The following is a 23,590-nucleotide window of genomic DNA, read 5'->3' as shown; positions in this document are numbered from 1 at the left end:
AGGGTCCCCGGGGCACAGCAGAAACGGGAGGCACCATGAGCCAGCAAGGTGCACAGCTGTGGGTGGACAGGGCCACCCACCACCTGGATGACTGATACCTGTGACTGCGGAGGACCCAACACCCCACCCCGACCCACATACACACCCTCTGCCTGTAAACGGTCTCTGGCCTCAGTTTGCTCATCTAGAAAATGGGAATGCTGATGAATGAGCCTGCCCTGTCATACCCGGGAGGCCCTGGGAACACAGAGGTCACTTCGTCTGAGTAACATCCTTCCTGTTCTTCCCACCTCCCACCCTCGTACCTCCTCTTTTCCCTAAAGCTTTGGGCCCCAGGGAACCACGCTCAGGCCAGAAGTGGAGGCAGCAGGGGCAAGAGAACTCCAAGAGGATCTGTCTTCACAGCAACTCCTGGATTTGGGATGGGTCTCCCGCCTCCCTGACTCCCACCATCTACGTGGACACGTGAGACATGGGCTTGTAGGAAAATCCCGAGCAGCGGGCAGGATGTACGTCACCGAGGAAGCAGGCAGTTCCTCCCAAAGACTCCAGGCCTTGCCTACATCAGACACAATTACGACGTGCCTAGTCCAACATCACTTCTCTCTAAGCCCATAGGTACCAGATGGAGAAGCCCAGACCACCTGGGTTCAAATCCCAGCTCTGCTGTGTGACTCTAGGCCAGTCTCCTAACTCCTCTGTGTCTTGGCTTCCTTCCACAAGCGTAAAGTAGGACTATAATCAAGCCACCTACCCCACAGTGTCCTAGTGGAGTTAAATGAGAGAACACAGGGCACCATGTGGCTCAGGAGGTTAGGCGTCCAACTTTTGATTTCGGCTCAGGTCATGATCTCGGGGTCGTGAGATCAAGCCCCGTGTTGGGCTCCGTGCTCAGCATGAAGCCTGCTTAAGAGACTCTCTCCCCCTCTGCCCCTCTCCACGCATTCTTGGTCTCTCTCAAATGAATATACAAATAATTCTTTAAAAACATAAAAATAAAAATAAATGAGAGAATACAGAGAGAGGGTTTCAGAAGCAGCCTGACCATGCCTTAGCCGTTCGGTGCCGCACTCATGCAGTTAGACATTTGGTAATGCTGATTTTGCAGGGTTTTTTCTTCCTTTCATATTTTGGAGCTGATAACCTTTTTGAGATATTTTCGAAAGCCTTTGAGAAAGTCCCCGACGTCTGGATCTCAGGGGCCTGGAGAGTGGCTAGACTTCGGGAAGGAGCCCCAAGCTTCTCCTGCCCCCCACACAGCCCTGAGCTCACAGAGCTCCTCGGACACCTCCCCCTTGGCACCCGGGGTCCCTATGCACCCCCTTGCTGGCCCCACATCAGCAGAGTCCAGGTGGTGGGATCCCAGCCTGGCCGGCACCCCACCCACGGGCAGAAGGGTACCCAAGGCACATTGGAATGCTAATTCCAGCTCTGGCAAGAGGGTCCCAGTCTGGGGAGAGAACAAAGACTGTATTTATTCTGTCGGCCCTTCAGCTTTAGTCCCAAGAGGGCTCGGCCCGTGGGAACCTCCAAGCTCCCCGCTTAATCTCCTTCTTGGCAGCCATCCCCAGACTGAAGGACAAGGCAATATCCCAGGGATGAGAGGAGAGGAGATATTACCATCCAGCCCTCAGTGGGGACCTGGGACAGTGTCAAGACCACCCAGCCCCCCCAGGACCACCAGCCAGCTGCTGGTCCCCCTCCTCCCCACAGAAAGGTCCTTACCAGTTGTCCCGGCATTTAAAGGAAGACTGTTGCCAGATTTCCATCAGCTCATCTGGGGAGAGGCCCTGGAGCTCAGACACCAGCGTCAGGAACAGTTCTGCGGCCTGGGAATCAGAGGGGGGCAGCGTGAGAGACCGGGCAACGCAGCAACCCGGGGGCAGGGGTGCAGGGTCATCTCAGCCATTCCCCTGCCTTTGCGCAGGACTGCAAAGAAAGTGGGAAATGCATTAGCACCTTCGACCTAAGGTGTCCTGGGACCCAGTGAAATGAGGCCACGTGCCTAGGTTTCTGTCCACGGAATCCCTGGCACGCAGGCTGGCCCATTATTCTTCTTTGACAAGCATTTATTAGGCACCTAGTATGTGCTGGGCCCTGTACTAGGGGCTAGGGACACGGCGGGGAGAAAAACAGACACGATACCTGCATTTGTGGGCTTTACGCTCTAATGAAAGCTCAGTAATTGTTCACCACGGCCACGATCTAGTTATTACAAGGAGTCTTAGCAGATTTCATACAGTAAGGTGGCAATCTTTCCTGACATTTTCAACGAAAAAAATATACGAGTGAGAAAAGAAACTGAAAAACGAGGACGTTTTTCAGAATTACGAGCAGTGATGGCTACGAATGGCTTTGCAGGTTCTGTCTCTTGTCTGCAGGCCTGACCAGCACAGCCTCTGAGGGTCCAAACACGCCCAAGGAAATAAAGGGCTGTATCCAGAGCACGCACTCCTTAGATTTTAAGAGATATATGGTTTGGTCCTGGCTCCCTGCTGGCAGCCCCCTTGCTTTCCCCAGGCTTGGCCAAGGCCAGGACTGAGCAACCCCTCCCACCCCCACACCCAGCCAGCCAGGTCCCCAGGACTACCCTGGGGGTCTGGGAGCAGCATGTCTCGCTTCGGGCCTCCCGTGCCGTGAGCGGTGGGGACCCAGTTCCCGGGCACACAGCTCCGCTCAGCAAGACACAGGCTGCAAACCAGGCCCCTCACAGGCCAGCTCAGCCTATCCCCCTCTCCTCCCAGCACGACTCTGGGGGGTCCAGGCAGCATTCCCGTAACATGCCTTCTGTCAGCAGAGCTGGTGGCTACCCTTAGCTCTGCCTTAGCTTCCTTGTGCAGGACACCCAAGCCAGCCCCTTGTGTGGGGAGTGACTGCCACCATCGAGGCTGGCCCTGACTGCTGTCGGCCTTACAGACTCTCTGACCCCCAGCTGGGGGCAGCTGCCCAGGGGCCTCTCGATTCCAGGCCTGCTGCCCACCTTCTGGATGGGCTCAGCTCCACTTCCTTCCAGCTGGGGGCTGCCTTTCCCCAGTAACACCCAAGATTCTCTGGGCTTTTAAGCCCTCCGGCAAGGATGCATACTGCTGTGCCTGGCCAGGCGCTCCTCCTCCTCCAGGGAGGCCTCCAGCCCCAAGTGTTGGCATCAGGACTAGCTTTCCAGAGCCAGGCATGGCAGGAAGGATCTCAGCAGTTCATCCCGGTTTCCCCTCCAGCAGGGAGAGAAGGGGAAAGCCTATGCACTAATACCAAGAACACGCGATACTACCACGACCAGCAGCGGTCGCTTCGCACGGAGCCTCTGCGTGTTGCCAGGCACCGGTCTAGGCCGTGTGCGTGCAGAGTCTCATTTGACCTTCGTGACACCCTATGGGGAACGGCTGTCACTATCCCACTTAGCAGAGAAGATTCGAGACTCTGAGCAGTGAAGTCAGGTGCCGGTGGTCTCAGCACTGAGTCAAGAACTGAACTCAGGCCACTTAGCTCCCAAACCCACACTCTTAACCAGTGTCCTCTGGCCCGGTGGGGGGTGGGGGTGGTAGGGGGATAACAAAACAAACAAACAAACAGAAAAACACAAGGAAAAGGAAAGCCGGATTTGTAGCCTCTGCCGACGTCCAGGGTGCCAATACTCCCACTGTGGCCCCTCTCCAGCTGTCCACATGCTGTCCCTGGACGCAGACTCGGGCAGAGCAGCATGGAGGCGCCAGAGCACGTCCTATTTCCACGTGCAGCGACGGCAGGTGCAAACGACCTCCAGTGTGGGGTCACAGGCAAGCGACAGTTTTGAGGACTCACTACCTTTGGGTCTAGTGGAACTTATTTCTAATTCAATCATTGATAATGGCTGCATTTAACCACCAGCCTGCAGGGTTCCTACCGTCAGCTCTCGTACACCACGGTCCACACCGTCTCTCAAACACTTGGCTGTACACAGTTGGCATTTAATAAAGACCCGTGCGTTGGGCTCCCTACTCTTAGAATACCAGATGGCAACCATGAGCCGTGCCCTCTCCCGGGCATCCTCCCTGCTGGTGGTGGCAGGGGGGCAGCCGACCCACCCCTGCTTCTCTCAGGGCCTCCTCCCGCCTCACCCACTGATGCTCGTGGCTACGCAGCCTGCTGCCCCCCACGTCGAAGCTCCTGGGCCTCTCTGCGGAGGGTCAGGCTGGGGAATTTGCTCTCTATTGAACAGAGTCCTGGTTTTGTTTCCAGACTGAAAAAAACAACCTTGTCTCCTGCCCACCAACAATGGGGAGGGGCAAGGGCATTCCACGCTGAAGCCAGGGTGGCCGATCCCCCAGGCAACCAGGCGGGGCCCTCTCAGCCCCCCGGGGGGCCCAGGAGGTGCTTGGTGTGCACTGAGGCATCCCTGAAAAGCCATTTTCAGGAACAAGGTCCTCAGCAACTCACCCCCAGCGCGGGGCACCTCCCTAGTGAGAACCATTTACTTCCTTTCTTGGGCTATGAATACAGAGCCACCGCCCTGCGCCCTCGGGGCCCGCCTTGCCGGGACCATCTCCCCGGGGAGATGCCCGTGGGGGTCAGAGTGCACTCCCGAGGCCAGACAGGAGGAAGCGGGCCTGTGCTGTGGCCGCCCAGCGCGCCCTGCATATCAGCAGCACGATGGTTATCGCCTGGGCTGCAGAGCGGCCATTCTCAAAGCGGGATACCGGGCACCACCCGGAGACATTTTCAGGGGTCACAATTGGGGAAAGGGTGCCACTATCAGCCTACAATGCACAGGATGGCCCCCACAGTAAAGAACGATCCGGCCCAAGGCGCCAGTCGTGTCAAGGTAGGAACCCCGCTGTGGGGCCAGGCTGCCCAGGGCGACAGCTGGCCCTGTCAGTTACCGGCCGGTGGCCGGGAGGACCCCCTCGTGAGGCAGATGGCCCCTTGGCTGTGGGCTGCTCTCTGACTCCCACGAAAGCCCCGGGTGAGGCCCACTGGATCGAGAAGCTGGGAGCCCGGCTCCTGGAACAGCGACGACCCAGCTGCAGGGGTGTCTGCTGCGCATCAATCCTCGCACAGAATGCACAGCGTGTGCACGCGTGTGTGCGCGTGCGTGCAACATGCACTCAGTGTCCACGTCTCGAATAGTCTGGGTTCAAGATATTCAACTACACGTTTAACACGTAGTCGAGACTATCGTGTAGTCTATGTATTCAACATACTATAAAAATACGTGCTGCCTCAGTGTCTGTCTGAATCCGGTCCTTCTCTCCTCACCTCCCACCCGCCACCCCAGACCACCCTCCTTCCTGTCATGTCCCCCCCACATTGCTGCAACAGCTCTTAGCGGGGCTCTGGCATCCACCTGGCCCTCAGTCTGTTCTCCAGCCTTGGAGGTGGGTGAGCCTTAAAATGCACATCAGACCGTGACCTCCCTCCTCTGCACAACACCCTCCAAGGCTCCCCACTACCCCGAGAACAAGTGCCCTGTGTGCTCTGCCAAGGGGCTGACCCTGGTCCCCTCCCGCCCTCCCCACCCGGCTGCAGCCACCGCCCCCCTCCGCCCCCCCCTTCCCCAGGCCACTCAAACTCGAACTCCCCCAGCAGGAGCTCCCACCCTGGAGCGTATGTGCTGTGGCCCTCCCTCCACCACTGTTATCCCCCCAACCCCCCACCCTACATCCACACAGCCCACTGCACAGCAACTTCAAAGCCCTACTCAAGGTCACATCCCCAGGGAGGCCTCCCAGGCCATCCATCATTTCAAATTGCACCCCATGCAGGAACTTTGTTGCCCCTCGCCCTCCTTCCCTGCTCTACCTGTTCCCCCCTGCCCCCCGGGGCCCAGGACACTCGGTTCACAGGTGTGTAGGCCTCCCCGCTCAAGCACCCCAGGTGTTCCTGAAGCCCAGCAGGACACAGGGGTCTGCTGGTCTCAGCCCTGCCCCTGGAGATGGAGGCCAACCAACACCCCACCCCCACCCCACCCCCCGCCGATGGCTCTGGCCCAGTCTCTCCAAGCTCCAGAGCAAACACTTCACCTCGCCAAGGCAGGACTCCCAGGAGGCACTTTGGTGCCAAGAATTCCAGCCTAAGGTGCTGCTGGACCTGAGGGCTACGGCTGGCTGGGCACCGGCCTCCCAACATCCTCGTGTGTCCCTACTCTGCGTGAGAAACACAGAGAAACCCAGAGCGGTGCACCCAGACACCTGTTCCCAGCCCCCACCTGCCAGGTCAGAATATCGAGGCTCAGGGTGTGGTCATCTGCATATCTGAGGAGCCCCCACACCCAAGTGCTGCCGGAAAGCTTTGGAGGGCGAGGGTGTGCCTGGGACACTTGGCACCATTCCTACAGCTGGAGACAGGGGCCCTGCTCTGCCCGGCCCCTGAATGACCAATTTCAGTTCCCCAAATCCTGGGTCCTGCGTAAGCAGCCACTGAAACAGGTATTATCCGGGATAAACAAACAAGGACAGTGTGAACCCTCCCAGGCAGTTAAGGGATCAGAGGGAAAACACCCCTTTCTGCTCTTCTCAGCACACAGGTGCTGAGGCCTGAATCAAAAATCCCTCATCTCTCATGCCTTCCAGGAGAGGCCCTGGCTCTCACGCTAAGTCAGCAGCGACTCTGAGATGGGGCAGAAATCATGGCTGTGGTGAGTCTCCAAAATGTCACTGGTGGGGGCACCCAGAGCTGTGAATGGCAGGGATGGTGGGACAAAGATTGCTATGTACCTGGAACATTCTAGAAATCATCCTGACCATGAGGACCTGCAGGAGCCAGCCCTGCTGGTCCTCACTGTCCAGCTCCAGCGATGCTAGGTGACCTGCTCCCCAGACCCGTCCTCAGGGCTCAGGCTCCAGACTCTGGTCCTTTCCAAGCTTTTTTCAGAGTTCTTTCTTCCCTTGATTTTATTTATTTTTTAAGACTTCATTCATTTATTAGAGACAGCCAGCGAGAGAGGGAACACAAGCAGGGGGAGTGGGAGAGGAAGAAGCAGGCTCATAGCGGAGGAGCCTGATGTGGGGCTCGATCCCATAACGCTGGGATCACGCCCTGAGCCGAAGGCAGACGCCCAACTGCTGTGCCACCCAGGCGCCCCTCCCCTTGATTTTAAAGAGACACCCCCAGGTCTCATCTCCAATGTCTTCTGCTTGAGACCCCTTGTCCAAAGTGCTCAGCCACATCCTTACCCCGTTCAGAAAGATAGCATGAGACCCCAACAGGACTATTTGTCCATATACAGATGAAAGAAAGGTCTCCTCTTTGCTCATATCATACCTGTACTGGGGCACAAGGTTTGGCACACACAGGTTAGATCTCTTCCCCTCCTTTTGCTTTTGTAACCAGGCACAGCTGTGCTGTACACAACCTGAGCAACCATACGTAGCAGCCCTGATCCTGAACATCAAGTAGAGCAGACCATAAAGGATTTGGCAAAAAAGAGAGGGCGTCCCTGGGACCCACGCCAGATTCTGGCTTAGGGCTGGAGAAAGCACTTACCTCAAAGCTTGTGGTCTGAGCCAGGCACAGCTTCCTCACTGACGTGGCCGCTGTGACCACTGTAGCTTGAGACTGTGTTTCCTCCCATTCGTATAAGAGGCTGCTTGGAGTAACATCTCCATCGTCCGGATCTGATGTGGGAGGCACTAGATGGGGATGACCATATGGAGGAAAGCCAGAATGAGAAGAATGTCCCCTGAGAGCCGCCCCCAACCCTACCAATGCTTCCTTCTGCATGCTTCTGACAAGGGGTTGGGGGGGGTAAGCACAAGGACAGTCACGGCACCATTGTTGCTACCAGCAAAAGATGGGGAACAACCTTTATACCCATCTGTGAGCGGTGGCCAAACAGGCTAACTCCAAAGCCCTCTTGGATTGACAGAGAAAACAAGAAAAGTCCATCCACGCAACCCAAGGTTATTCCGAAATAAAAAGGTCAGACAGCTGCTACAATGTGGACAAAACTTGAAACACCCAGAGTGAAAGAAACTAGTTATAGAAGGTCACATACTGTGTGATTCTGTCTAAATGATACATCCAGATCGGACCAATCCAGAGACGCGGAGTGGTTGCCAGGGGCTGCAGGGGACAGGGGTGACGGCAGACGGGTGTGAAATTTGTTTGTGGAGTGAAGAAAATGTTGCAAAGTTGGTTGCCATGGTAGGTGTACGACTCTGAGTATACCAGAAGCCATCAAATTGTTCGCTTTAAATGGATTAATTGGGGGCTTCTGGGGGGCTCAGTCAGTGAAGCATCTGCCTTCAGCTCAGGTCACCATCCCGGGGTCCTGGGATCGAGCCCCGTGTCGGGCTCAAAGAGCCTGCTTCTCCTTCCCCCTCTGCCTGCTACTGCCCCTGCTTGTGCTCTCTGTGTCAAAGAAATAAAATCTTTTTTAAAAAATAATAAATGGATTAACTGTACAGCAGGTAAATTAAAACTTTTTTTAATTTAAAAATAAAAAATAAAAATAAAACCACTGATGGGGTGCCTGGGTGGCTGAGTCAGCTGAGCATCCAACTCTTGGTTTGAGCTCAGGTTGTGCTCTCAGGGTGATGAGATCAAGCCCTGAGTCGGGCTCCGCACTCAGCCTCGAGTCTGCTTGAGATTCTCTCTCCCTCTCCCCCTCCCCGTGCTCTCTCTCTCTCAAAATATATAAATCTTTAGGGGCGCCTGGGTGGCTCAGTCAGTTAAGCGTCTGCCTTCGGCTCGGGTCATGATCCCAGGGTCCTGGGATCGAGTCCTGCATCAGGCTCCCAGCTCAGCCGGGAGCCTGCTTCTCCCTTTCCCTCTGGCTTCCCCCACCCCCACCCTGCTTGTGCTCTCTGGCTCTGTCAAATACAATTTTTAAGAAATAATAAAAAATAAATAAAACCACTTGTTATCTTAGTGAAAGAAGAAAAAAAAAATGAAAAGCTCATTCAACATAGTGGGGAGCCCCTGGGCCTTGACAGGACTAGATGCCCCGTCCGGCTAGCATGGTGCCTGAGGGAGAGCTCAGGAGGCAAGTGGGGCTGGGATCTTATAGCCAGTGTCTCATGGCACCAGAGAGGATGCTGGGAAGCCCCAGGTTCTCCCGCAGGTGGTGCAGTGAGCCTGGGTTCAGAAGCTCAAGGGCTACCGGCCAGGGCTACAGAACGGAGCTGGGGGTTCGAGTCTCAGCTCTGCCTCTCACTAGCTGTGCGACCTCAGACAAGTCCTCTTACCTCTTGGAGGCACAGCTTCCTTATTTGACAATGTGACTAATGACAGTACCTTCCTAATGGGCTCATAGTAAGAGCTGAATTAAATAATTCACATAAAACACTCAGTACAGCTCCTGGCCCACAGTAAATCCTTCTTCCCGAGTGTCTGCAATAATAATCATTTTTATTATTCAGAGAAAGTTTTTCAATCACAAAAAATTATCTTTTTCCCTCAGATGCATGCCTTGCTTCTTTCTTTCCATGCAAAATTGGGGAAGAGAGCCAAGCTCCAGGGAATGCTATGTGTTGGCAGAGACTTTCCAGAAAACCAGGAAAGCTGAGTCAGCTTGCCCCCCAAAATGGTCAGGTCATCAGATGGAAGGCAGAATTCGCTCACAAAAGCAGGGAAGCAGAAGATTCTATCTCCACTGAAGACAACCCAGGGAGAACGTCAAGACCAAGCATGAGCCGTGTGAGCCGGCAGAAACTTCTGGAGAAACTTCTAGAAAAAGAGACTGACTCTCCTGACAATAGCCGTTTTCAGAAACGGTTCAAGACAGACAGGGACAGAGGAACAGAGCCTAGGCCTGCTTGAGCCCCTCCACCAAAGGAGGATCTCGAGGCTCCTCTGAGGGTCCTCACAACCACCCTTGGTCACCTGTGACAGCCGGATCCAGGGACATCGCACGCAGCAGGGTGAGCGAGGAAAGGGTCCGCATCTGCACAGCACTTGCCTTCTCAGAGAGGGGCCCCACAGTGTCCAGCTCCATGCAGGAGGCCTCCCTCAGCACGCCAGCCTGGAAACTCTGGACGCAGGTCAGGCGGGAGGCCAGGCCAGCCTGCTGGACCACGGGGGCGGGAAAGGCAGGGGCTCAGGGGAGGTCCAGGCTGTGAGGGAACCCTGGAGGGCTGGAGGGAGATGGGGCACACCAGGGGCTTCAACACGGGACCTCAGCCCCCCCACCCGGGGTTGTAGTACCAGCAGCCCAAGCAAAGGCTGATGGGGGGGGGGGGGGGCGGGACACAAGAGAAGCAAGAAAGTCCCAGGAACAGGAACCCCAGGGCAAGTCATAAAACCGCAGGATGAAAATGCAAAACAGGAGAGGCAGCTGCGAGGGATGCCAGGGATCAGACTTTGTCTAACAGTAGTTAAGGGCACCAAGGATCGTCTCTTATCCTTCCCCAGAAAGGTACTATTTACAAAACACGTGCTCTGCAGGGAGCAGGGACAGGAGGGGAGCAGAGGAAGTGGCAGGCAGCAGAGGGAGCAGAGGAGTTTGGAGGGAAGGAGAAAGGAAGAGGGAAAGGAGGGGACTAACCATGTAGACTTGTAGATGGGGCAGGGGGGTGAGTTGAGGAAGGAGGAGGGAAGGAAGGCGGGACTGGGGGAGTGGATGGGAGGACCGAGGGCACTTACCTGCTCCCCGGGGAGAGCCTGGGAGCGCAGGGAGGAGCGCACTCTGCGCAGGGAGCAGCGGGCCAGGTCCTTGGTCTTGCGCAGCTGGGCACCATGGGGCTCGTACGTGGTGGGACACCTGCCCAGGACGTCCTCCTGGGCCAGCGGGACCGTCAGCTCCCTGTCTGCCCCAGGCTCCTCCCCCGCCCCCACCCCCTCCAGGCTCCTGGCCTCACCTCTTCGAGGGTCTGGGGGGCGCGGGTGCCCGGACGCCCCTGCAGGAGGCTCAGCACCGCGCGCTTCACGTTCAGCGCCCAGCGAGGCTCCGCGTGGCGGGGACACAGGCGGGCCACACGCCCTGCCTGCAGGACGAAGCGCAGCGGGTGGCGGCCTAGGGCCGCGCTGGGAACGGGTGGGCGGGAGTCAGGCGGAGCCCCTCAAAGGCTCCAGGACACCTCTTCACTGTGGGGGCCACATATCCCTGCTCCTTCTGCTATAGGTCAGTTGCATAGGAAGCCCCCCAGGGTACCCCCACATCTTTCCAAACAGCCTTGCTTCCCTCTTGAGCTGGGTTCTCCAGCAACTTCTGAATCAAACACAAGGGGTGGCCAACTCTTGACTCAAAGCTGCCCCCTGCCTTACTAACACTTGCACCAGAAATACCAGTGTGTGCCCGGCGTCAAATACTCGAAAACTGCACGTCCAAGAGCGTTCTGAATTCCAAACAGTCTCATTTCCCCAGCCCACCGGGGAGGGAGCCAGCCTTCCCCCACACACACATTACAGAGGAGGAAACTGAGGCTCGGGACCCGAATGTGACTTGTTTGGGGCAGCAGCTCGGATTCAAACCCAGGCAGGCTGGCTCCAGGGTCATGGGTCTCAAATTCCCCCCACCCCGGGAAGTGACTTGAGACTCCATCACTGTCCAGAGGAGGAAAAGAGGCCTGGGGCGGGGGGTGGGGGGGGCTACTCAAGGGGATCACACAGCAAGTCAGGGAGGAGCTGGGACCAGAATTCAGCCCAGTGCTCGTCTGGCCACCCCTCACCTGGCAGGAAGGAGCCTGTGTCTTGCATCTGGCAGGTGAAGGGATGGGGGTGCAGTGGGGTGACGGGTGGTGAAGTCCCCAGTTGTGTGTGGGGGTAGAATAGAGCTCAAGTCCAGCGTCCAGCCAGCAGGGCAGAATTTTGAGGGACGGAAGTGTCACTGCCACCTCTCCAGCTCCAACTAATATCTGGGGATCTTCTAGAAGTAGCCCTCTGGGTCTCAGGCCTGGCCCCAGAGAAATGCTAATGGTGCCCGCCCCTTCCAGAATAGCAAATGTCAGTCGGGCCTCAAGGAGCTGACAACCCCCAGCCCTCTGACTTAGCATTTCTGATGAGGAGCCCAAGGACAATAGCCCGCATGCCCCTGTGGAGGAGACCACCCCACGCCTTTCGGCGGGGATCCAGCTGCCCCTCGGCAGCATCCCCCATCCCTGCACCCCAGCACAAAGGCTTTATTTTTTTAACAAATGAATTTGCAATAAAAAAGGAAGAGGAATCTACAGAGATGGGCTTGTCTTCAGTCTGGACTGAGCTTTGAGGCCACGGAGGCCACTGCCAGGGAGTCCTGGGAAACAAGCCGGAGAGAGAATTCCAGGCTTGGTCAGGTCACAAAAGGGAGGCTTAGCTTGGGACAGGAAAGGCCACGGGTCTCCAAGAAAACCCCCATCTCAGCAGAGACAGGGAGGAGAGAGGGGTGGGCTTTAGCGGAAGACACCCAGTGTCTTCCAGAACGTACTCAAGGACAATGCCCAGAGGGTGCTGGACAAACACAAAATCTGGGCACGCTGGGGGTGACAGGCAGGGAAACAGGAAGTGAGTTCTGTCCACCACGTAAGGGAAGACCGCGGAGGCTACTGAGAGTCACCCAAGGCTCCTACGGCAGTCCCCACCGACGATCCGGTCTGGGTGCCTCCAAGTCCAAACCTAAGAGGGTATCACTCTTCCCATCTAACTTGGAGCGTCCAGCACGTGGCAGCTGTGGGAAGAGCGTCTGGGGTTCACACGTCCAGTCCCACAAGGTGCAAGGCCTAGTGTCTTACCTCACATTCTCTGACTCCCTCAGAACTGCCACCTTGGACCCCAGGATAGATGTCACCTGGAAATCCTGGAGCTGAAGCAGAAAGCACCATGAGTCAGGGACCTCTCCTGGGACACCCAGGGGATATGTTTTAAATTTTTGAGAGAGTGAAGCAGGGGGAGGGGCAGAAGGAGAGAATCTTAAGCAGCCCCCACGTCCAATGTGGAGCCCGACAAAGGCTCCTTCTCACGACCCTGAGAACGTGACCTGAGCTGAAATCAAGAGTCGGATGCTCAACTGACTGAGCCACCCAGGCTCCCATCAATTTTTCTTTTTTTTAATGCTAAAAACAAAGCAACCAAATGAGTCAGCAGCAGCACACCATTTGCTTTGTGAAAACCGGTCCTGTGGAAAAAACCATTCGGCTGCTGGTATTTTGATGGACGTGAGCAGACAGACAACAAAGTGGCAGGTCTGAGCTTAACAGACATTTTGGATGGCTTAAGAATTCAGAGGCAGCTCAGAGCCACCCCATGAAAGACCCCATCCTGTGATCTACATGAAACATTAAAAAAAAAAAAAAGGTTTTTTTTAAAAACTCTTGTCCGCAAGTGCTCCAGCCAGTTCAACTGCTTCTCCAGCATGAATAAGAGAGGACTCCAGTGAAACTAAGAGGCCATTTATGCAGGATGGGAGGGTCTGTTCAGAAAACAAGAGAATCATTAGGAAGGAGACAGGAAAGAATGGCCAGGCACTTCCACTTGCGAGAACACAAGGGAGCTCTGGGGAAAATCTTAATAAGAGAAAACCTAGGACCACCAAGTCTAGCTCATAATTCTGCCTCGACAGAGCCCAGAGCCAATACCACCACGCCACCTTACCACTTGCCTTTAACACGAGCCGTGGACCCAGGCACTGCAAGGCCCAGTGTCCAGTATAAAGTTGCCCAGGGCAGGCCTGAGGGCTCCATCCAGGCCTTGGGTATCCCCTCCAGTGTGTCCATTTGTCTACAAGGCTCTTGACTGGGTTTGGCTTTGTTCATTCCTGGGATCTGCAGGTTCCCCAGCTTTGACCTTCATTCCTACCAAAGACACAGCTCGTGCCCAACCCATAGCTCTACTTGCTCCAAGGAATACCCTCACTCTTTTTTTAACCACGGTTATTTCCCCCCTGGGCACCTCCTACAACCAAAATGGCGCCATGTTCCCATGTAACCTCCCAAGTCCTGACTTATTGACTTTGAGATTCCTCAGAAATCTCCTCTCTATTGGAAAGCTGAGGGGTCTGTGGCTTCCCCTTGGCCCTCCACAGCATCACTGTGACCTCTAGGTTGCCCAAAGACACTCACCCATAAGGCCATCTGGCACGGGCCAAGCACGTCGACAATGACCAAGCCTTGGAGGCCAAGGCCACTCCCCTCTGCGGGGTCCCCCTGCAGGCCAGTACTGGTGTTGGTGGAAAAGTGATAGGTGTATCGGGTGCCCACAGGGAGGTGGGGATCAGCTGACCCTGGAGAGCAGAGGGCACAGTGTCACCTTGACAGCCCACCCTCGGGGACCCAACTCCACAGAGACTATTTGGACATCCTTGTTCCCACCTCCCTCCCTCCACCTGGGTCCTGAGCTGCCTGCTCCCTGTGGAGGGGAAGGCTGGAGGGCTGCACACTCCCGGGAAGGTAAAGAGGAAAATTAAAATATTAACAGTTAGTTTAGTGCTTGGTAAATATGAATCGCTGTTCTCAGGTACTGAGCCCCCTTCTGAGAGCTTTGTATGTCGTCTTTGGCCTCTTCCCACTTGATGGGACACCCGGTTGCCATAACCCAAACCATCTGTAGACATTGCCAGACATCCCTGAGGGGTACAACCGTCCCAGCTCAGAACCACTGATCTACGCTCACGTGAACCCACTCATGCCTCTTAACCAGCGTGGAGGTGGGTGCTCTTATTTTCCCCATGTTACAGAGGTAGAAGCGGAGGCTCAGAGAGGTTAACTCACTCACCCAAGGTCACACAGCCGGGATGCCAACCTTGGAAGTCTGACTCCTCACCTGCTGCCCTGAGGACAGTAGTGTGTGCTAGGAGGGGGTCGCCCTGAACTCTTACGGGGGCAGAACCATCAAGCAGACCAGCCTCAGGGGCACAGAGGTGGCGGGAAGGGCTGATTCAGGAGCAAACAGCTCTATACTTCTCCAACTCTCTATTTAGGCTGGGTGACGGGGTTGCAAAACCAACTATGACACCCCACCCTTCACTGGGCTTGCAAGTGAATGGACATTTTCCTGTGCTCCAACACAGCCACACCTTTCACTCCCAGGGTGCTTCTCTCCCTCCAAAGAATTTGCCCTGCGGCTCTCTCGTCTGCTCCACCCTGAAGTGCAAACAGAATCACCCGGAACAGATGTTTATTCCACCTGGGGACCACAGGGCATGAGGCCAGAGCCCACGGGCTTTACCTCGGGCGTGCTGTTTGCTTCTCTAACTGCTGATGACCAGATGGCCTTTCCAGAACCGGCCTGGCTCCGCCCAACAGGCCTCTCCTGGGAACAGGGACATGCCCTCCGAGTCTGTCCCTAATCACACCTGGCAGCTGGTCCACTTCGTTCCCACAACCACCCCACCCCATCCTGCCTCCTGGTCACCAGAGGTGTGATACGGTCTCCCGGGAGACTCGCTCACCTGTGCACGCGGTCACGCAGGGCGGTCTCGCCAGCGAATCTGGAACGGCTGAAACCACAGATCAGATGGAACGAGGGCAAGGTCAGAAGGAGGAGGGCCCCAACCCGTGGGCCACTGACCTACTCGTGAATGGGACGTTTAAGGGCTCAAGGGGAAAAGAGAGAACGCCCGCTCTCCTCTCTCCTGTAGGGCTGGGAGTGACCTCCCCACCCCTTACCCAACCTGCTCTTCCCCATCCTGTGAGGTGGCACCACTGTCCTGATGGCTTAGGCTGGTGACTGGGAGTCATCTGTGCTTCCACTCCTTTACCGTATTGCTCCCTCCCTCCCTCCTCCCTCTACATCCATCCCTTCCTCCCTCCCTCCATCCTCCCCTCCCTCCCTCCATCTCTTTCCCTCCCCTCCCCTTCCTCCCTCCATCTATCTTTCCTTCCCCTCCCCTCCCCCTCCCTCCATTTCTCTCTCCCTCCCTCTCTCCATCTCTTCATCCCTGCCTCCCTCCTCTCCTCCCTCCCTCCCTCCCTCCTTGTGTCTCATCTCCCTGGCCATCACTCTAGGCAAAGCCACATCTTCTCATGCCTAAATGATGGCAGTAGCCTCCTAACTCTTCCCCATGTCCACAATTCCTCGTCCACAGCTAAAGTCATCTGAAAAACCTAAAAACCTGATCACATCACTCCTGGTTTAACAGCTCCTAGGTCTCCTGCCCACCACCCCCAAGCCACATGCACTCATAAGGACGTCCTTACCCTGAGAGCTGGCCTCGCTTTGCCCTCCGGCCACATCTCACACCACCTTCACCCTCCAGCCATACTGGCTCTTCTCCAGATCAAGGCCTCTGCACACGCTGTTGCTTCCTGCCCAAACACTCTTCCTCCTGCTTTCCACACCCCAGGCTCCTGCCGTTCCACCCCAGCGGGCCCGCCCTGACCACTGTGAACCAACAAGCCAGACCAAGGGGCTGCAGCAGTGAATGGTGGGGTCTAGTGCTGCTCCCTGGTGGGTCTCGGGACACCTCATCCCTGCCCCCACCGCCTTCTCAGCTGCAGAAGACAACCACAGCATGAACAGCATGGGCTCCCGACCTGCTGAGCCCCTACCTCAGGACACTGAGCTCCCTCTGCAGGGAATCCCCCAGCCCTCCTCCCCAGCCTGGGGCCTCCCCACTTCCACCATCTGTCAACCCTCTTTGTCCTTCCTTCCAGCCATTTGCCTGGATCTTTCCAGCCACCATCGGCCACCATCAGCCCTCCCGGAGCAGCCGTAGCCAGGTATCCAGCTGCCACCATTTTCATACAATGGCTTTTCAATCATACCATTTCTATCCTCAAAACCACCCCACCGTGCCGTGCCTCAATCATTACCCATGCCAGCCTGCTTAATCCCTTGAAAGACAAAGCACTTCCCCAGACAGGGTCAAGTGCATTTTAGACTATTTTGTATAGACCCTTGGCAACACAAGAACATGGTAGGATATCCCCAACTCCCAAATGTTGTGGGTCATCTAACAAAATGCATTCGAGTATCGATGGGTAAAACTGCATTTCAAAGACATTTAACTCAGTGGATTTACCTCCCAATTTTCCTCCAACTCTTTGACAACATGTACTCTGGGCACCAAATTAAACCTGTTTACATATAATCGTTAATTTACGCATAATCGTTAAACGCCCAGTCGTGCACAGATCCAGCATTCTGCCTGTTTGCTTGTCCAACAACCTCTCCATCTGCTTTGCCCACCAGCTATGCCACAAAGCAGCTGAGCCCGTGAGCCCCCATCCACCGTGAGCTCCAGAAATGAGGTGTGTGCATCAGTGCTCAAAATGAGTCTTGTTCCCTTCCACCTCTCCAACACTTAAAAAAAAATTAAATTAAAAGAAAAAAGTTTCAAAACAGTTCAACAATCTCACTTAAGAGATCAACAAAGGAGGGGGGAAACACGGAGTCTTGGGAGGTAAGAAATCTTCCCATCGGATTCTACTCATTTCTAGGGAGAGATTTGAAATGGACTGAAATTGAGGCTATCTCTACAGCCTGGAAATGAAACCGGGTCTCATTTCAGCTTTCTCAGATGTCAGTTCTGTTCTGTGTTCATTCATTTAATCCAGAACAGATTTACTGAATACCTACTATGCACTGGGCAATTAAGTGCTAAAAAGATAGCAAAAAAAAAAAACAAAAAAAAAAAACCAAAAAACAAAGCAAAATTAAAAAACAGCTATAACCTGACCTGCACCATCCAGCAAAATAGACAGATGCCAGCCACGGTAGCTAGTGGGCATCTGACATGTGGCTGGGGTTACAGAGGAGCTCTTCATTTTGTAATTTGTTAGTTTAATTTTTTGTTATTAATTTTAAATTAAAAACCGTTACTAAAGTCAGCTACTGGGAAACTTAAGTACGTCTAAAACAACTTAGAATACAAAGTTCCTTTTTCAACTCTATATCTTAGGAAATCAAAATACACATCAAGTATTTGCAATGAAAGTTTAGTATCTGAACTGGAACATGGGGGCGCCTGGCTGGCTCACTTGGGAGAGCGCGTGACTCCTGATCTCGGGGTTGAACGTTCAAGCCCCACGTTGGGTGTGGAGAGGACTTAAAAATAAAATCTTAAAAAAGAAAAACTGAAATACACTCTCAGTATAAAACACACACTGGATTTCAGAGAATGGAAAATACATCTCACTGATAGTTTTTACATTGATTACATGTTCTAATGAGATTTTGGCTCTATTGGGTCCAGTAAAATATATTCTTAAAATTAATGTCACCCATACCTTTTTAACATTTTTTAAACATGGCTGCTAGAAACTTTCAAATTACATATTGGCTCCCATTGTATTTTTATTGAAAAGTGCTGTCCTAGCCCCTTCTGCAATAAACAGCAGATAAAAGCTCATTTCACCCAGTTACCCTGCACCAGAGAGCTCCTTAGCATCTTCAAGCTCATACAGCCCGGCAGGCAGCTAAGCATCCCCGCACACAGGCTCGAGCACCCAAGGTCAGCATGTCATGGCTCAGGATTGCGGATCTGGTCTCAGGTTTCAGAGGAGGTCGGTGGCAGACAGGAGCAAGAAATGAGGGATCCACCTATAAGCTCTCTCTGCTTTTCCCCACGAAAGGCCAAACCAAGCAAGGCAGAGAAGCAGGTGAACAGGCATCTAGCTGCAGAAATTCTGTCCCAGGTGGATGAGCTGCTGTCCCAGCTCCCGCCCAGACAGAGCCAGGACCACACCAGCTTTACTTACTCCCCGAAGTCACGGCCACCAGCACCCAGAGCAGGATCAGACCGAGGAGCCCCATGGGCACCAGCACCGCCACCAGCCCAAGGGAGCCCCACACCATCAGCCTCTCTCCAATGGCACAGAGCACCCTGGAAGGGATTTTCTTTCCCAAAGGGGCGGGTTCAGCTTGGATCAACTCTCCCATCCCGGGGGCCGGTGGGGAGGGGAGCAAAAACCCAGCCAATCAGAAGCCTCTGATAAAGTTCTTAGCACTCTACCCAGGATGGGGGGGGGGCGCGTCTGACCAATGAGGGGGAAAATCCCTTTTCAGTATAGGGCAAAGAAAGGTTCGCCTCTTCAAGCCTTGTAAATGGAGCTCTCAGGGCAGAAGGCAAACACGGCCATGGGTTGATTTTTTTTTTTTAAATGGGGTCTAATCAAATTTACCATTTTAACCATGTTTAAATGGCACTTTGGTGGCACCGAGTGCCTCCACAATGTCACGAGACTGTCATCACTGTTAGGTCTGGCTCGTCTGTCCCACTGCTCTGGGTAGGCAAGGCCAGGCCTTAGCCACGGCTGTCACCAAACAGGGGACAGCTGCAGGGTCTCTCAGAGCTCAGGCCCAAGGCCTCCCTCCTTGACACATTAGGACCAGCAGATAAGAAGAGTGGGGAGGTCGGCTCACCCTGCTCCATGTCCTTTCCCAGACCCCCCCTCCTCTTCCTCAGCTGAAAAGTCCCTTTCACCGGCACCTTTGGTTTTAGGCTCCAGGCAGCCAACCTCCTGGGCCCCCACCTCCTTCAGCACCCCCTCATCGGCACCTACCTCCCGCTCTCAATCTGCTTTTTATAAACCACTTTATCACGATATGCAGATACGACAACTCCCCCATGGAAAGTGCAAAACTCAATGGTTTTTGGTCCACCCAGAGTTGCACAACCATCCCCACAACCAACTTTAGAACATTTCATCCCCAGGAAAGGAAATCCCATCACCAGGCGACTCCTCATTCCCTGTCACCCCAGTCCCTGGTCACCGCTGATCTACAGGCGGTCTCCATGCATTCGCCAACCGTGGGTACTTCATAGGAATGGAACCATTCAGTAGGTGGCCTTTAGCGACTGGTCTCCTGCGTCGAGCGTCACGTTTTCCAGGCTCGCGCATGATGTAGCTGTCTGTGCTTCCTGCCTTTTCGTGGCTGCGTACTATTCCACAGGACAGCTAAACCACAGATTGCTTATTCATTCACCCCTTGATGGACAGTGAAGTGCTCATTCAGTGTAACTGTCTGAGAGTTACACTGAGGCTCAGCTGACTGGCTGACACATGATGTTTTCTAGAAACAACCAATTACACTTTTATACATGGTCCACTTTCTTCTTATATTTTGAAACCAGGAATTCTGCCCTCCCACCCGTCCGCCAGCTCAAACATGTTCACTGGCCCCCAACCCGCAGGGCTGAAGATTTAAAAGTCCCCTTACAGCTGCCTGGAGGCCCATGACATGTTCTGGGTGGGGCCAAATGCTATAAAGAAAAGAAGAAAACTACATCAAACAGGGTGGGTCTACAGGAGCTAAAATCCCGGCGAGGAAATGAGACACACATGCAGAAGACGTGAACTGTACCAAGGAGAGCCCTGGTTTTGAGAAAGGAATGGTTTTTATGCCAGAGGATTGTTGGGAGTTTATGAAGGAGAGACTGCCTTAAAACTCAAAAACAAAACAAAACAAAAAAACCCAACCCGAACAGATACTAATGTTATTAGAAAATTGTATACTTACAACCAGTTGCTAAGCCCTAGAGACCTAATACGGACTACAGTGATCCCAGACCAGAAAACTGGATTATGAACATTAAGCTTGCTAGAAGACGAGCTCTGAGTCGTGCCACACACTAGAAGAAATGATGGTTACGGGACAGCACAGTGGAGTCAGCTCATGCTACAGGGGCAACCACGCTGCAGGATGAATGTATCAAGCCAAGGTGTCACACACCTCCAACCTACACGGTGTCGTATGTCAAATATATCTCAAGTTTTAAAAATCGCATCAGGCACTGGGCAAAGCACTCACTGAATATTAACTCACTCAGTCAAACCTCCCCCTCACCCCACCACCAAAACCACCACTGAGATGGAATTAATATCATCCCCTGGTACAGACAAGGAAATGGGACACAGAGAGGTTAAGTCATTTGCCCCAAGTCACACAGCTAGACTCCACCTGGCTCCAGAGTCTCCTCTCTCTCAATTCTGCAGCTTAGCTCAGGGGTCAGCCTTCCTCCATCTTCTCCAGGAGACTCTAGTCTCTGCCCACAGTCCTAGAATCCTCCCCTGTTCACGGTCAGGAATTTGGTAGAAAACCTTGCTATGTTTCACGTGGCGGTTCCCAGTCAACACAGCGGCATCACATCCTAGGCCTGGAAAATCAGAACCACCGGGGGGGGGGGGGGGGCGGGGGGAGGAGGAGCTCCCTCCAGACCAGTGTAATGACTAGCTGAGTGTGCCATCAGGCCATTCTACCATAGCTGGCCAGGGTAGGGCTCCCTGCATCTCTGGTCCCGCTTCTCCATGTTTCTATCCTTACTGGGCGAAAAGCTGGTGAACCCATTGGATGGAGCACCAGGACTCAAGGACTTGATTTGCAGAAAGACCCTCCTAGACAAGCCAGACAAGTCCAGCTTCCTACTCAAAAAAAAAAAAAAAAAAAAAAAAAAAAAAGGCAGGGAGTAGGGCTGGGCTTGCTAGTAACTGGGGATTGAGCTCCTCGTTCTGAATTCACACAGAGGATAAATTAAGTCCTATCACACCCAAGTCAGAGTTGTGAAAATTCGCAAGCCTTCATTTTAATCCATCCAAAGACAGCATTATTTTGCATAGGTAGGGCAAGAGAGAACCCATTGTAGAGAACTTACCAGTAGGGGGCACAGTGAGCTCTTCTTCCCTGGGTGGAGGAGTTCACAAAACACTGGTCCTTAATGACCCACACCCACATTTCTCCAGACCTCATTGTTTCGAGCAGTTTTAGGTTCGTAGCAAAACAGAGAAGGCCTAGAGACTTCCCATTTACCCCCTGTCCCCACACATGCACAGCCTCCCGATATCAAATGACCCCAGCACAGTGGGACATTTGGTGGAACTGAAGAACCCACACTGATGCATCGTGCATCGTTATCCTGCCAAGCTCATACTGTGCCTTAGGGCTCACTCCTGGTGGTGTGCGTGCTACGGGTTTGGACACACGTATAATGATCTGTATCGATCACCACAGCATCATACAGGGTATTTTCACTGCCATGAAACTCCTCTATGAGTGACCTATTCATCGTTCCCTCTCCTGGTCCCTGGAAATCCCTGATCTCTTCACTTCCGGTCTCCATACTTTTGTCTTTTCCAGAATGTCGTAGAGTTGGAATCGTAGTATGTGGCCATCTCACGTTGGTTTCTGTCACTTGCAAATATACACTTAAGGTTCCTCCCATCTTCTCCTGGCTTGATAGCTCGTCTCTCTTCAGAACGGACTCATATTCCATTGCCTGGATATACCATGCTTGCTGATCCATCCACCCCGAGGGACACCCTGGTTGCTTCCAAGTTTCGGTAATTATGGATAATGCTGCCATAAACATCTCTGTGCAGAGCTCTGTGTGGACATAAGTTTGTTTGTTTAAGTAGGCTCTGTGCTCAACATGGGGGTTGAACTCAACGACCGGAGACCAAGAGTCACATGCTCCACTTACGGAGCCAGCCAGGCGCCCTTAACTTCTCCAGGTAAATACCAAAGAGCGTGATCGCCAGGCCGTACGGCAGAGTGTGTTTAGTTTTCTAAGAAACCACCAACTGTCTTCCAAAGTGGCCGCACCATTTTCCATTCCCGCTGGCGACATATGAGAGTTCCTGTTGCTCCACATTCTCACCAGCATCTGATGTTGTCAGGCTTTCAGATCTTAGCTATGCAAATAGGTATAAATAGGCAAAAAGTAAAATTCATTATTTTAATTTGCATTTCCCAGATGACATATGATCCAGAGTATCTTTTTATGCACTTACTTGCCATCCATAGATTTTGGGGGAGGTCTGTTAGGGTCTTTTGCATATATATTTAGTTATTTTATTTCTTTCAGCAGAGTTTTATAGTTTTCCTCATGTATATCCCACACAGATTTTGTTAGGTTTATACCTAGGTATTTCGTTTGGGGGATGCTACTAGAAATGGTGTCGTTTTTACTTTCAAATTCCACTTGTTTGTTGCTAATAGATAGGAAAGCAATTGACTTTTGTCTATGAACCTTGTATCCTGAAACTTTGCTATAATAGCTTAATAGTTCCAAGAGTCTTTTCGTCAGTTCTTTCAGATTTTATGCATAGATGGTCAGAGGTCATCTGGGAATAAAGAGAGTTATATTTCCTCCTTCCCAATCTGTATATCTTATATTTCCTTTTCTTGTTCTAGTGCACTAGCTAGAACTTCCAGAACAATGTTGAAAAGGAGTGGTGAGAGGGAACATTCTTGCCTTATTTCTGATCTCAGTGGGGAAGCTTCTAGATTCTCACCATTAAGTATGATGTTAACTGCAGATTTTTTGATAGATTTTCTTTAACAGGTTGAGGAATTTCCCTTCTATTTCTGGTTGAGTTTTTGTCATGAATGGGTATTGCATTTTGTCAAATGCTTTTCCTGCACCTACTGACATAATCATGTGATTTTTCTTCTTCAGTATGTTTGATGGGATGGATTACATTAACTGATTTCCAAATGTTGAACCAGACTTACATACTTGGGATAAATCCCACTTGATCATGGTGTATAATACCTTTTATACATGGTTGGGTTCAGTTTGTTAATATTTTGTTGAGGATTTTTGCATCTATGTTCATGAAAGATATTGGTCTGTGGTTTGTTTTTTGTTTCTTTTCTGTAACGTGTTTGTCTGATTTCACTAGTGGATTAATGCTGACCCCACAGAGTTATAGGTATTCCCTCTGCTTCTAGCTTTTGAAAAAGATTACAGAAAACTGGTACTGTTTCTCCTTAAACGTTTGGTAGAATTCACCAGTAAACCCATCTGCACTGCTTTGTTTTGGAA

General features: G+C 53.1%; 1 protein-coding gene across 1 annotated transcript in view; it reads right to left on the bottom strand.

Moving 5' to 3' along the window:
• Positions 1 to 18,585, bottom strand: part of APOLTP (apolipoprotein lipid transfer particle homolog) — a 140,312-nt gene extending 121,727 nt beyond the window's left edge. The window contains exons 1-9 of the mRNA XM_087870433.1: positions 18,525 to 18,585; positions 15,275 to 15,322; positions 13,947 to 14,107; positions 12,621 to 12,691; positions 10,773 to 10,938; positions 10,558 to 10,692; positions 9,799 to 9,979; positions 7,459 to 7,589; positions 1,726 to 1,829 (exon numbers count right to left, since the gene is read on the bottom strand). Coding sequence (XP_087726559.1) covers positions 1,726 to 1,829; positions 7,459 to 7,589; positions 9,799 to 9,979; positions 10,558 to 10,692; positions 10,773 to 10,938; positions 12,621 to 12,691; positions 13,947 to 14,107; positions 15,275 to 15,322; positions 18,525 to 18,579 — 1,052 coding nt within the window. The 5' untranslated portion in view covers positions 18,580 to 18,585. The remainder of the gene's footprint in view (positions 1 to 1,725; positions 1,830 to 7,458; positions 7,590 to 9,798; positions 9,980 to 10,557; positions 10,693 to 10,772; positions 10,939 to 12,620; positions 12,692 to 13,946; positions 14,108 to 15,274; positions 15,323 to 18,524) is intronic.
• Positions 18,586 to 23,590: the final 5,005 nt, after the last annotated feature.

Source organism: Ursus americanus, chromosome 2 (assembly GCF_024610735.1).
Source record: "Ursus americanus isolate L20-20 chromosome 2, mUrsAme1.1.p, whole genome shotgun sequence".
NCBI classification, from domain to species: domain Eukaryota; kingdom Metazoa; phylum Chordata; class Mammalia; order Carnivora; family Ursidae; genus Ursus; species Ursus americanus.
Note: the sequence above shows the minus strand (reverse complement) of the source record. Positions and strands in the feature narration are given on the sequence as shown.